The sequence below is a fragment of the Mytilus galloprovincialis genome, chromosome 3 (assembly GCF_965363235.1).
Source record: "Mytilus galloprovincialis chromosome 3, xbMytGall1.hap1.1, whole genome shotgun sequence".
NCBI lineage: Eukaryota > Metazoa > Mollusca > Bivalvia > Mytilida > Mytilidae > Mytilus > Mytilus galloprovincialis.
The window spans coordinates 79990798-80006794 of NC_134840.1; the positions used below are offsets into that span (position 1 = coordinate 79990798).

At 31.5% G+C, this 15997-nt stretch overlaps 1 protein-coding gene across 10 annotated transcripts in view; it reads left to right on the top strand.

The window, feature by feature from the left end:
- Positions 1 to 2472: 2472 nt before the first annotated feature.
- Positions 2473 to 15997, top strand: part of LOC143069068 (serine/threonine-protein phosphatase 4 regulatory subunit 4-like) — a 62979-nt gene continuing 49454 nt past the window's right edge. For 2 of the 10 annotated variants that reach the window (XM_076243502.1, XM_076243504.1), the window contains exon 1: positions 10815 to 11460. In XM_076243502.1, the coding sequence (XP_076099617.1) occupies positions 11309 to 11460 (152 nt within the window). In that variant the 5' untranslated portion in view covers positions 10815 to 11308. Of the gene's footprint in view, positions 2738 to 4446; positions 4521 to 10814; positions 11461 to 15997 lie in introns of those variants that run through there. The other 8 variants (XM_076243505.1, XM_076243507.1, XM_076243500.1 and 5 more) reach the window with 7 other exon arrangements.

Here is a 15997-nt window from a genome sequence, read left to right on the forward strand (position 1 = left end):
CCATATCCTTTAAATAATACAGAATTGAAGGACCCCCATCCATATCCTTTAAATAATACAGAATTGAAGGACCCCCATCCATATCCTTTAAATAATACAGAATTGAAGGACCTCCATCCATATCCTTTAAATAATACAGAATTGAAGGACCCCATCCATATCCTTTAAATAATACAGAATTGAAGGATCCCCCCATCCATATCCTTTAAATAATACAGAATTGAAGGACCCCATCCATATCCTTTAAATAATACAGAATTGAAGGACCCCATCCATATCCTTTAAATAATACAGAATTGAAGGACCCCATCCATATCCTTTAAATAATACAGAATTGAAGGACCCCCATCCATATCCTTTAAATAATACAGAATTGAAGGATCCCCATCCATATCCTTTAAATAATACAGAATTAAAGGACCCCCATCCATATCCTTTAAATAATACAGAATTGAAGGACCTCCATCCATATCCTTTAAATAATACAGAATTAAAGGACCCCCATCCATATCCTTTAAATAATACAGAATTGAAGGACCCCCATCCATATCCTTTAAATAATACAGAATTGAAGGACCTCCATCCATATCCTTTAAATAATACAGAATTGAAGGACCCCATCCATATCCTTTAAATAATACAGAATTGAAGGACCCCATCCATATCCTTTAAATAATACAGAATTAAAGGACCCCCATCCATATCCTTTAAATAATACAGAATTGAAGGACCCCCATCCATATCCTTCTCTGTGAAAAGGATACAACACTTCATAAAGTGTGCATGTGCGTCCCAAGTGTTTTTCTTGATTTACCTTTTCTTCTGGAACGAAAAAATAAAAAAAAAAAAAAAACATGAAAGCCAAGCTTAAATAATAGGAACTTGAGGAGCTGAATGACAGAAAGGGACTTTTAAAAAATGAATAGCGACATCCACTTATGGTTAACATTGATTTCATCCCACCATAATGTGTGCCTCTACCAAGCTAGACTTTCTGGACTACGGGTTCTTCGTCATTGCATTGTTTGTTGAGTTTTTTCACGTTTTTTTTTTGTTTTTTTTTATGAGCTTGGTTGGTATTATATGATGAACTGTCAAATCTCTTTTTGGTGATTCCTAAGCTCGGGGACGATTCTTCAATCCTTGTGTGGTAGGAATGAGAAGATGAAACATCCAATACCCCCCAAAAAATATTTGTTTCTATAAAACATTACTCAGTATAGCTTTTAAGATAAAATCTTTCCATGGAGAGACTTTTACATCTTACAAATATCTGATTTTAATCGAACTTCTAAAAATACCGAACAAAGACATTTGCATCTGTATGCTTAGTTTCTAATCCATATGATACAATCAGATTATCTTAGTCGATTGTATATCATTTACTATAATACGAAACTTAAAATAGTGAACTATTCCAGTGGAACATTCCTAACTCTTTTTACATACTAGTAGTAAGTGCCCCTCCTTCCCCGAGTGATATAGTGTTATTCTTTTTATGTCACTATTAGAGAGTGTTTGATCCTTAATTTCTAAATTCATGGACGAAGGATCATATCAGTGCTATGCACGGTTTACAAATGTATCCGATGAGAATTTAGGGTACCGGTAGTCTATTAATCATTTACAGCATATATGATAATTGTAAGAAGTAAAAATTAAAATGTTATAGTTATTTTTTTTTTGTCGAAATTCGATGACACTGCAGTGCTGATTGAGCCAGACCTCCTCTAGGGTATCATCGAGTATTCAGCAATGGTGTGTGTACCTGAAATATCATTGATAAAGATAAAAAAAAAAAAAAAAAAAGCGAAAAAAAAGATGTGGTATCATTTGCCAATAACACAACTCTCCACAAGTAATGGGCATAAATTGAAGCCTGTATTATGATAAAAAAAAGTTTAAAAAAAACAGAATACCGTGAGTATTTTCAATTGTATCCCAGAACACCGAATCCATACCACCCTCAATATCTTCAACTTCGTGCTTGATTTGGTCTTTTACAACATTTCGATTCGAGGGTTCATTTTAAACGAGTCTTTTGTAGACGAATTTGGAACACGTGTCTGTTCAGGGGCGCCAGTCATTATAAAAAGGGGGTTCCAACTATATGTCCCCATATAAATGCATCGATCGTTCAAAAAAAGGGGGGTTCAAACCCCGAACCAGTGGCGGATCCAGAAATTTACATAAGTGGGGACCCACTGACTGACCTAAGAGGGGACACGCTCCAGTCACGCTTCAATGATTCCCTATATAAGCAACCAATTTTTTTTCCGAAAAAGGGGGGCCCGGGCCCCCTGCCCCCCCTAAATCCGCCTCTGCGAACCATTCCCCTGAATTTGCTACTGTTGTTGTACAAATAATGAGCCGATTTGCGAATAGTTTGCAGGACTATTGAATATTTATTTGAATTTTCCCGCGCCTAAATCTTTTAAACATCGCGAGAATTTATGAGATTTCATAAATGATTCTCAAACATGGTGGCTGATCTTGTTGTCAAGTGAAGCTTTCTCATTCTCGGGTAGTAACCACCATAAATTCTACGTTAGGACAAGACTTTTTGATTATTAATATCAAACTAAATATTCTGATATGTTCACATTCATGACAAAACCATGCTGACCACCATTCTAAGGTCGACACGCACCTGACCGATATTAATATGGATGCGACGACGTCGCTTGCAGATGATTTGCAAGATTTGCAACTAGATCGCGTTGACAATAAGTTAAAGGTATATATTAATTGAATAGTCATTACAAAAAAACTGCAGAATATTTCTCTCATGACAAAAGCATTTTTAGAATGCAAAACTGACATGTGTTGGGCATGTCACAGTCGCAATCTGACACACACTTTGACTTTTGTTGAAAATTACAGCCAATATAAGCATACTACATTTTGTAAAAATTTTAAGTTTTGTTCAATGTCCCTTGTATAAATTGCATACTAAGATGACATGGCACTGTCGTCTTCATAATAATGAGTGTGACGTCTTTAAAACAGCTTTTTACATATTTTTGGCATGATGCTTTCCTTAACCCTTTCACAGGATTCCCCCTTTTACTGCAACAGAGGATCATTCTTTACCAAGGGTGACATTCGGTTTTCAAAAAAACAACTGAACTAATTATGACGTCCACAATCACAGACCGTCACAGAGAGGATAGAGGTGTGGGCAGAACAAAACATAATGTTGGATTCAAACGTTTTCATTTCTAGAGCAGCACATGTACAAGAAATGCGAGAATTAATTTTCTGTTGTAATTTGAAGCGCTTCATAAATGACTTTATTTGTTTTCAATTATTAACATCCAAATGTAACAAATACATGAAATAGATTATTGTGGGTCTCATTGAGGTCTAAGCGTGACGCAGGATTGCCGATTTGTTGTAAGCGTGACACATGAAAGTCAAATTATTGTGTCTTGAAAAAGGGAAATGAAGTCTAGCGGGACACAGGTTTACAAAAAAAATGGGAATTTTTAATGAAATAGTGTAAGCTGGATACAGGAATCTGAGGAGATACTGTACAAATGTATTTAATTGCAGACGAGACAACAATCCACCAAAGTTCAAATATAGTGGATGAAAGCAATTATAAGCCACCATATAGTCTTCAATAACATGAATAATGAGAAAAACTCATACTGTTTGTCTGCTTGTAAAGGCCAAACCATTAAATTGACAGTAGAAGGAAGGGGGTTTTTAAAGGAGAAAGGAAATAACCTCTTAGCATCACATTGCATTAGATAAAATGTTAAAATAATGTACATGCAATCCTAAATGCATCAGGTCTTCAATCATCTTTTCTTATCCTGAAAATACTAATAGTTTGTACATGTACCACACAATTTTTTTTTTATTAAATTGAGAATGGAAATGGGGAATGTGTCAAAGAGACAACAACCAGACCATAGAAAAAAACAACAGCAGAAGGTCACCAACAGGTCTTCAATGCAGCGAGAAATTCCCGCACCCGGAGGCGTCCTTCAGCTGACCTGTAAACAAATATATACTGATTCAGTGATAATGAACGACTAATTTCCAAATTGTACACAAAAAACTAAAATTAAAATAATACAAGACTAACAAAGGCCAGAGGCTCCTGACTTGGGACAGGCGCAAAAATGCGGCAGGGTTAAACATGTTTATGAGATCTCAACCCTCCCCCTATACCTCTAGCCAATGTAGAAAAGTAAACGCATAACAATACGAACATTTAAAATTCAGTTCAAGAGAAGTCTGAGTCTGATGTCAGAAGATGTAACCAAAGAAAATAAACAAAATGATGTGCCTCTTTAAATTTTTGCAACCAACCTGAATTATAGCAAATTTGAAAATGGAAGTCAGGAATGATTTAAAGCACAAAATAAAAAAAAATATTGTTTCAGTTTCAATATTTTTTATTGACCAAAATCAAAGTGTTCCTATTTCTTGCAGTCAAATGAAGAACTTGACAAACTAACAGTTGATGAAAGGCTCAGTGATATTGAGAGAGCTGTTTATTTGCTCAGGTGAGTGTAGTGTGAATTTGAAATAATCTTAAAAAATTATGAATATCATCAGGTAATGATATTTTTATGTTATATGTTTTGGCATCCAAATTTTATTATTGTTTATCCCATCAGTAATCAATTTGGTTGAATGCAGAATATGTAGGACCTATAAATTAATGTTTTATTTCATAAATTGTTACTTGGAAGTTGGATGGAGAGTTGTCTCATTGGCACTCATACCACATCTTCTTACAAATGTATATCTATGTAGGTCATATATATATATGAGATATTTCCAGTTGAAAATTGATTGAATAAATGTAAAGTTAGGACAAACTGAAAGAATGAAGAGGGTGTTTGAATGCATGATTAGTCTATTTTACCCACTGTTTAGGCATGTGTAAACTATAGATAGAGGATTAAATGTACGTTGTATGTTATTTAAACAAAATCACTCAAACACACAATGTTAATGTCAGTAAAATAAGATGTTTATTCAAATTCTATTCATAAACATGATGTATGATCACATTTCATACGTTATCTGATTTAAGAATGCACATTTTACTTGAAAAAAAATTGTCAAAGATGCCAAGGCTTATATTAATGTGAACATGTACATGTATGTTCATCATAGTCACTGCTTGTGTCTGTTTGTATGAACAAAACTTGAAAATCAAATATCCTAAAGTTTTATATAAAAGAAGGTATTGAGGAAAGAGGTATGATTGAATAATATAACGTTTCATTTTTGTCTCTTTGTCACATCGACTAGTTCATCTCTCAATATTATGTAGCTATCTATCAGAGATCAATGGACTAAGATGTCAATAAATATAGATCACCTTCAACAATAAGCAAAACTAATCAAAAGGCCCTGACATGACAAAATGTGAATCTAAAAAATTTTTTTTATGAATTATGTTGTGGAAACACTTGTAGTTATATAAAATTGAGAATGGAAATGGGGAATGTGTCAAAGAGACAACAACTGTATTGTCAACCTGACCATAGAGCAGACAACAGCCGAAGGCCACTAATGGGTCTTCAACGCAGGGAGAAATATGTATGATTTCATTTTGCGATCAACATATGCCATTGGGTTGCTGTCATGTAGACATGTAAAAATGTACCCAACATCTCTCTTTTTATTCAAACTAAAAAAATACCCCTATATGTATGCTATTTACAGTACCATTCTACTTTCTTTTATAATAAAGTTCCTCAAAGGGTATAATTATGAAATTTATTTTAAGAATATTCGAATCAACAAGGAATGGGGCATTTAGTTATGTAATTATAAAAAAAATAATTGTGAACAAGGCTATGGAAAAAAGTGAGAAGAAATTTCCAATAGAGAATCATAAAAGCTAATTGTTTGTCTTCAAAAGTAATGAAAGTTAACTGTTTAATCTAGCTGAGCTATAGTGTTAAAAATAACAGAAAATCGAGAAATGATGAGATTTGAATTAAAAACATATAAAGGAGGGTTGGCCGTCATCAATTGAAATGAAAATAAGCTTTTAAAGGTAAATAAATTGCATTTGAAAGCGTCATATACTTTTATTTTTTGAGGTTGTTGTAGAATAAAGATTTAGTATGGTGTGAAATACCGTTCATTTTCCTTTTGTGTTCTATTGTACCGCTATTTGGCAAAATACACGAATATATTATAAACATAGCTATTACCATAATCTGTACATTCAAAATATTATATTTATATTTGATTAACAGTTGGGGTTGCTCATCACAAAATCCTAAAATATATGACATTTATAGTCCCTTTTATACTTGTGCTCTCACGGAGAAAAAATGGCTGTCAAAGATTTATTATAATATAGGTAGTTTAATTTGTCTGTTGTTGATCACAGGAAAGGAAATTAGAATTAACTGGTGGTAGACTGACACTGGTAACCCAGTTTACATTTTTGGTAGCCTAGTGCTTTATGATAAAGCAAAATTATGGAAGAAATTACTATCCCAGCTCTAATTTTAGATGCAATGGTCTTTTGGGGCCATTCAAATTTCCTTCCCTGGATCAGAAGCATAATTCTCAAACCTTATTTGTTCATGACTGTAAACGTCTGCAACTGGTCAGATTTGAATAAAACAGGATGTGAGACCGATTTCATTTAGACAGCCGTAAACAACACAAAATAAAACAAATACTACTACAAGGGTGATCTTACATTTTTCTTCAACAATGGGTTCCCAAACCATTTTGTTGCATTCTGATTTAAGAAAAAGTTGATTATTTTATTTATTGTTAAAATACATGAAATTGTTCTCACCAGTATTTTCAAATATGACTGGTATATCTGAAAAGCACTGTTACCTAAAAAATTCATAAAACACCAAGGAAAAAAAAACATAATTTTATGGTAGTACTATAATGCCCTAAGGCCATGTGGAAAACCCTATGAACTTTGTGAAAGCTTAGTTCTTCATTTACACCTTTAATTCATTGCTGAAATATGAATAGCCATCATTTTATTTTAAGAAATCTTTCGGTAATCCATGTAGAAATGTAGAAGTTATCAACTTTCAACAGAATAATATAGTGGTTCTTTCCCACCTTCTTCCACCAAAAAAATACTGTAAGTCTTAAGTGCTGAAAGAGGCAAAAAACTTAAAAGATCAATAAATAAATACACACAGATATCAGTCAAAGTTTTGTTTACAGGAGCAGCTAGATTTGCGTTTCCTCCAGAAAAAAAAAGCCAAATAAAGTAAGAAGTTCAAGATCACTGCTGTTAAACGTTCCAGTACAAATTAGTTAAAGTTGACCTCTCAGTTCTGAGTTAATTTGAGTTTTGTTGATGAAACAGATTATAATTGGTATGGAGTATCAGTTTCAGCATTGATTTCTGGGTAATTTTATTTGTCCGAGACAGGATATCACAATGTTGGTGCTTTTCACAACTTCCTTAATTACCCACCTAATTGTTAGAATCAATATGGTTTCCCTAACTAAACATAGAATGCCTTTATGAGGATATTTTTATAGTGTTTAGAAAATGTAATGAACTCAAAACTAATAAAATTATCTCGGTTAAGTACCAAGTTATATAATTTGGACTCGTAAAGGTGTTAATAAATTTCTATGAGTCCTAGTGTTTTGCATGTATACCGAAGGGCCATAACTATAGATTAAAGAGTCTGAACAGAATCTTGGGTGTGAGAAATAAATTCTTCGATAATTTTGAAAGTCACATGTTGAATAGTATGATCTCAGTCTGGTAAGTGGAAATTTTTTACATGCATGTTCCTCCTGTGAATATAAAATGTTATGTTACTTTTGTTTCCCTGACAAAGCAAGGTTGTGGTTCTTTCCCACCAATCAGCCTTCTTCCACCAAAAAATACTGTAAGTCTTAAGTGCTGAAAGTGGCAATAAACTTAAAAGATCAATAAATAAATACACACAGATATCAGTCAAAGTTTTGTTTACAGGAGCAGCTAGATTTGCGTTTCCTCTAGAAAAAAAAAGCCAAATAAAGTAAGAAGTTCCAGATCAGTAGGGACCCAAATTCTGAAAGGTTTTGCTAAAACAGTAGCTATGGTAAGCTTCTTGTGGTGAAAATCCAATTAGTATTCATCAAATCTTTTATTTTTTGGGGACTTTATCCTTTTACCTATAGTCTGTTACTGGACCCTTTGAGCATATGAAGATATAAATAGAAATTATAGCAGTATAACAATCTCAATTGATGAGATCTGTATGTTTATTTTTTGTTAAATTTCAGTGTTTCTCTCTAGGCACTTCAGTTTTCTAACTAAACACTGACTACTGTAAAACATCCAAAAGTGTTGAAAGTGGTATTAAGGTGGTACCCAACACTTTCACTAAAATTAATTTGGCTCGTTTAATTTTCATAAAATTTTTACAAAGTATTTACTTTGACCCTTTAACAAAAATATAAAAAATTGAAAAAATTTGAACCAAGCGTTTTATCAGAAAAATTACACTGGTTATATAGCAATTTGACAAACACCAATTTTGATCATTGAGAAGCTTAATATTCCTTTTACAACACAACGTAATCAAAACGTTTAGCTGACTTTACAGAGTTATCTCCCTGTAGTGTTAGGTACCACCTTAAACACCAATCAATCAATCCAAGCTATAGCCTAAAAAACCTGATCCTTCCAAATATATAGATATCTCAGATTTAAAAAAAAATTACATTATTAACAATGAAACTGACATGTTTGCATTGCCAATATCAAAGATGTTATAAAGAAATGCCACCACAAAGGCTATCTCTCACTTTGATATACTTCTTGACTTGAGACAGGCTCAAAAATGCTTTAGGGTTAAACATGTTTTGGGAGATCTCAGATATACTTCTTGACAAAGAAAGAAAACTAAGTTAACAAAAAAAACAATTTAACTTGTTTTGACTTAAAACTTTCTGAAACTCAAACATATCTTCACATCAAACTGACCGCCATGAAACAGCCAGAAAGGGTGCTTAAAAGTGGCATTAAAACAACTTAAATAAAATCAAATCTTTGAGAGAGAGAGAGAGAGAGAGAGAGAGCCAAAGCCTTTTAACCTTTTTGATACCAGCAACACTGATGAGTCTTTTGTAGAGGAAACATGTGTATAGCATACAAAATTATATGCGATGTTTAATCTTTGATGATCTTTTAAAAGGAGTTATTGTTAAGAGCCTGCATGATTTTAACAGATCCTGTTACAAGAATATAAAGCATTATTATAGTCAACACAAAAAGTGCTAAATTGATTGATATGACCTAAAAGTATAGGTTATTTTACTTTTTATCATGGTGTGTGTATGTTCATGAGCTCTGCATAATATGATTTAAATACTTTTGATTTATTATGCGGTCCCATGGATTGATTCTCCAACCTTTCAGTTGTGAAATTTAAGATGAGAAATTTGAAATTGAAATTCCAGCCTGAAATTAATCTTCATCAAACGAAAATTGAATGGGGTCCCTGTCTTTACACATTCAATTGAACCTGTACAAACAATTTTCATTATAATTTTCTATAAAAGATGTTGACTCGGTCAAGAATCAAGAAGGTTTTCCTTTGTATTAATGTCAGGCTGTTATTACTTGTGGGACATTTACAGCTCTTAACTTTTATACACCTTAATATTGACAGAGCTTTGTAAATCTATAATTAGGTGTTGACTCTAATTTTATTTTAATAAACATTTTATCTACCTACTTATACTTATACAAATATTCATTTGAACAGGTCTAACTCTATCACAAATATTTGACAGCTTCATAAAACCATATATTACACAAGGTATGTTAAAAGAGATGACACTTCAAGTTAGTCACTGACCCATCCTTTTTGTCAGATTAAAATGACAGTCGTTATCTCTTGATTATAATTAATTTGACATATACATATATATATCTTTCCAATCAAGATGTTAGAGTTGTCTCCCATGCACTGAGATAATTATTTTCTATAGAATTTATTTGCAAAATGGTTCTTAATTATATAATATTAATTCTTTTTTAAAAATTTTAATTGACAAATTACTTATTGGTAAATTTAACATTTTGTTTTGATCTTGTTTGAAGTTGCAGGTGGTCACAAGGTGCGTATATTACAATACATGTAACATATAAGGTCACATGAATAATCCATTACATAATTATAGAGAGAGGAATTTGCAACTGTTTACAGAAATAGAGTGGAATTTGATCTATTAGGTTGTGAACATCCGCTAAATTTGTAATTAGAAATTTTTTTTTTTTTTTTACAATATGTAATTTAAATAAATACTTAAAAAAAATATAATTTTATATATTTTCAATTTTTTAGTTAGCATTGACTGGCTTGGAATAACACTTCATTTAGGTTCAATTTGTGTTAAATAAATCCATTGGAGACTCAAGTAAAATTAAGTCTGTCATAATCTGCCTGTCCTTGATATAACAACAAAAATTGAAACTTGTGTGAAAAATTTCATCTTTGCATATAAGCATTGATTTTTCCTTCACACTATAAGGAAATAACCTTCATCTAGAAGATACAATATTCTATCTATAGAAAAAGAGTGTCAGCCTAGAAATGTTCAAATGACACTGAAAAGTGATACCAAATTTCAAATGCATTGGAAATTTGAGTTGAAATAGTAACAGATGGCAAACATTTTAATGTATTGACATTTAGGATAATGAATGAAAAATGTAATTTGATACACAGCAGATAATTGCTCATATTAATAACATATAGCTTTTAATAGTTTATTATTATATTAAGACAAAAAGTCCATTAACTGGTTGTGATAATTTCTGATCATTTTTGATATCAGTGAATCTGAAAATGTTCATTGTTAGCCAAATGTGTAAGGCTTGATAAAGTACATCAGTTTTTGGGAAAGTGATCGACTTACCACTTGAATGTAAAGATTTAGCTCTTAAATTGATCACACAAGTCTGTTCTTTGTGGTGGTGCATTGGGGATAATCTGTTTATATGTTTAAGTACATAATCTGTGTAAATAACAGTTTTTCTGATTCATTTCCTGTTTCCACGGAAACACAATATCATTTTTTTCCCCTGTTGGTATATATGTATGGGGCCAGTGACACAAACATTCTCTCGCTATGTGAATGAGTAGCTAGGAATTACATCACTAGTCTGATTACGATACCAATTGTCATTACTTATCAAGGGATATATTAAATTATTAGATGAATTTCTGTGTATTCGTTGTGTTCATCTGGATATATAATCAGGAAAAATGAGAGTTATTAGTGTAATATCTTGTTGGATTGTAAAATATATTGACACTTTAATTACTTGATTGTTATGGAAGAAATCGAAGTTTTCTCTACAAAGTTATCTAGTACAGGAGAAAATGTTAAACTTTTCTTAGACGACGATTATTTAGAAATTCCAGAAGAGGATATCGAGGATCTTGATGAAGAAATGGGATATGAAAGTTACTACACAATTGAAGAGTATGTATTGTTTTGTTGGTACATGATCCTACAATTAAAATTTTCTGTTTATAATTAGTTTGTGAAAATTATATTTTTAAAGTTAAAAGTCAATTTGATATGGGTAATTTACCACCATGTTTAAAAGGTTAAAAGTTGTGATTAGTTCTGAAAGAAGGTAGGGTGCAAATTATGTTTTGGTGCATTCTGAAACAGAAACATACCAATATTGTCAGTTGTATTGGACTTTTTTATCAGGGTCAAGTGCATGGGTGGATCAATGTCATATCTAGGACATCATAACATAATATATTCAAACATATCCCATTTGAATTTGATATTTGAGTTTATATTTTTGTTGATAAGAGATCAGGAAAGTCAAAAGCAACAACACAATCCCTAAAATAAAACTTTAATGACTGTGGTTTTGCTTAAATGTTCTTAAAATAGTTTTTTTCAGGTACATCATGTACATGTACATGTAGGTATCATTTTTTGGGGGGAAATTTTCACATACAATGGAAATTATTTACATTCTGCCTCCGGTTGATCAGTTATTCTCAAAAGACTCATAAAACTAAGATTTAAAAGTCTGCAGGATTAACAAAAACATATTTCTTGCTACAAATGTAAGAAAATCAACCAATATTCCTTGTTGGTTTTTAAAACACCTGAAGGTTGGGTATACATGTACTTTAAGGATTCTAGATTGACTTGTATCCTTATCCATGGGGTACTGTCTGGTCAATTAGTACTGGGTCCCTGCTAAATCCTTCATTGATTAAAATCTTCTATCTCTGCATTGATCAAGTTTGTACATTAACCAGTACATGTATGTGTGTACAGGAAATATAGTTCATACTACTTTTGACATAAAATGCTTCCTTGATTTTGTCAATCCATCTGATACAACATAGATACTAAGATGTTGATCTAGAATCTAATAAATTCATTGCTTAATTAGAAATAAATGAAAAAAAAAACAACATACACATTTTGTATTTTCAAATTTATAAATCAAATTTTATGACAAATTGTTACTGTGAGTTTAAATTTTCCTTTGAGGTGGGGGGAGGTATAGATCCAATGGTATTGTTTGGCAGTTTGTTAATGTTAAGTCCTTGTTGTGTATAAATTGTTAAACAAGTGTTCCTCTCTTTGATATTATAATTTTCTATTAAAAGCAAGATGGATCACTTCAAAGTATTTTTTGAATTTGTGCTTCTTTAAAAATACTTTCTAATAAGTTGCAAGGAGCAAAAATTTAAAGGCATTTAAAACCCTATATGTTTTTTATGCTTATGAAGAAAGTAAATCAACAGTTTCATGTATTTCAACAAAGTACTGAAGCCATTTGAATATGACTAATGAAAAAGTTAAAAGTATATGAACCAGGCTAACCACATTTCAAAATTGAAGTGACAGGTGTTAGTAGTAAGAAAACAGGAAGGGTGAATTTCCTTTAAATTTACATCATAACATGATAATTAGAAACAAATCTTGAAATAACTCTTCAAGTTTACATCAGGAAAACAAGCAACTATTTTAGATATATGCCCTGATCATTGATGGGAAGTCTTGTTGTATTTCTCAGGCTCATCCATCAAGCCATTACCTGTACAACAAGTCAGATTTAATGCGTTGACTGCTTTTATTGAATTTAAACACACTGAAATGAAAATTTTCTGTCTAAATTGTCATTTTGTAGTTGTTGCAGTTTTGAATTATTATTAGAGAGTTAATGTTTACATGTTGCTACTAAACAGCTTCTCAGATTGACATGAAACTTGTCAGCAATATCTTCACCAATAAAAAATGATTTTCTGTCATGTTGTTTTGGTGTAATGGGGGTTGATGATAGAAAACAGAGAGACAAAATAAACTTTTAATTTGATTTCTAAATTCAATATGCAATGTATTAATCAGAATTTAAGTTTCAAGTTTCAAGTAAAAACATCTTTTTATGGTAAACAGATATTCTATTGGTTAATTAAAAGAAATGGCATTAACTCCATTGCAAAGTAAATTGTTCATTTATTTTGCTACACAGTAATTCTTGTTTTATATGTCCTGTCATTCCTTGAAATTTAACCCTGCACTAAAACAAAAATGTAAAATGAATCTTTGAAATTTTGAACTTTTTCCTTTTGTAGTATTAGAGCATCATTTGCTAATGAAATTTAATGTTTTTTACTATCTAAAATCGATTGTTTAGAAACTAGACCAGATGCCATATTGGAAACTAGATAAGAAAAAAATGAAAATTAATAAATCAATTATTCTGTTTCTAAAGTTTCGCATCAATGTAAGGTTTGAATGTTAAACATGGAAAACTAGCAGAATGAAAGCTATATAGAATCATTTACATAGATCTTCCAAATATTCATATTTTTATTGTGTTAACTTGCTAAATTGATGTTATCTAAGACATTTTCAGCATTTTCTTGGATATCAATAGACATATATTCAATATAATTGATATGAAATATCAAGTAATATTTTGATGAGCTAACATATGTTATTATGATATTGGGGTATTGATTTGGATCATGCCCTCGTCTTGTAACAGTGTTAGATAATTTTGTCATTTATATTAACCCGGTACAAATCGATTCTTCTGACGTAGTAATTGTTTTGATGTTTTTAAGTGAGATTTAGTTAAACAAATGCTGCATTAATTTTTGTCATTCTGAGGTTATTGTCAGGACAGTTCCAAAACCATGAAATTGGTTGATATGAAGAAGTAATATGAGTTTAAATTTGACGCCACAGAAAATCAATGAAAATCCATCAGAAACTAGGTTCTGCTCTGTCTGTGTTTTTGGAAATGAACACTATATCTAACTACAGTTAATTTGTATTTTGACATTTCCACCTCAACTCCTATCAGCTTAATATTTTTGGAAATACTGAAATTTAAGCTTAACTCATTTTTTCAAGGTTAAGCAATTCAAAAGAAGTTGCATTCAAAATATTTTATAGAATGGGAACATGTGACATCTAGAAGTTGTGCCACACTATAAAAATAAAGAGATAATCTATGATTGCCAATGAGAATATCTACCGAGGCCAAAGCCCAAAGGATGAGGATGTAACGGGTCACTATTAACACACTTCCACTGTTTATGGCAAGAATGACAAAATCTGCTTTTTAAAGCTGTATTTATATAAGATATTTAAAAAATGGTTTGCTGTTCAAATGAAAATGACTCAGATGATTTTACTTGAGATTTACCTTAGTTTGTCCAAGCAATTTTTATGCCCCACCTATGATAGTAGAGGGGCATTATGTTTTCTGGTCTGTGGGTCCGTCTGTCTGTTCATCCCCCTGCAGGTTAAAGTTTTTGGTCAAGGTAGTTTTTGATTAAGTTGAAGTCCCATCAACTTGAAACTTAGTACACATGTTCCCTATGATATTCTTTCAAATTTTAATGCCAAATTAGAGTTTTTACCCCAATTCCACGGTCCACTGAACATAGAAAATGATAGTGCGAGTGGGGCATCTGTGTACTTGGGACACATTCTTTTTCTGTAAAAAATTCAAAAAGAATTGGTGACTTATAACAAATGTCTCTGAGGATTGTAAAAATTGTAGTTTTGATTTATGCTGAATTAATAGTAAAAATGAAAAGTTTTGAACTTTCAAAAAAGCAAATTGAAACTGATAATTCAATTAAACATATGAAATGCATAGATTTGACTCAAGATCATTATTACTTCATTCAGGATTTGCAGCTAATTATGCAAGGTGTGATTTAAATTCATGTACTTGGTAAATAACATTAAATTGAAATTTGATTGGGTTATTAAAAAGTAAGCAGAAGTATTCAACAAAATTTTAATCAGTTTATTATGATAAGGATAATTCTTCTTATTAACAGTGACTGGGGTCATTGAAGTCTGAAAATTTTTAGCAGACAAAACCCATTTAAATCTCATTATCAAAGAAGAAACCTTAGAAATCAGTACATATTTTTATTAGCTACACCCATGAGAGTGTTAATCCAATTGGAGTTATCTAAGTACATATTCTACAATTTCTTAAGCTAGGGAACTGCAAATTATTTAGAAGAGGTAATTTAATATAATTGGCAATAAATTGGTAATATATTGAAGCTGTGAGACTATTCCTCTTGTCAGAATGATCTTTAGACTGGTATTTACTGTTGGGAGGTTTACCAATTAATTCAATTAGAAAGCCTGTATACCTGCTATCTTATTGAGAGGATTATATAATTAGTTGTGATGGCATGCCTCATGTTAGCAGATAGTTAAACATAACATATTTCCACCAGATGTTTGGCTGTGGAAGGTGTTATCTTTAATTGGAGAATCATCAAAGCTATCATAAGTTTAACAACTGTAAAAAATTATCAAATAATTGTTCTCAATTGGTCTTGTTAAGCTTTGATAATCTGCAAACAATTGTCACTTGAACATTTAAAGATTACAAAAAAAATCAAGAAAATGGTGTTTAATGGTTGTGATTATAGACTAGAATGAAAAGGTCAACTTGACCTTCAAAATGCATATTGACATAATTTCAGCTATCTTTGTC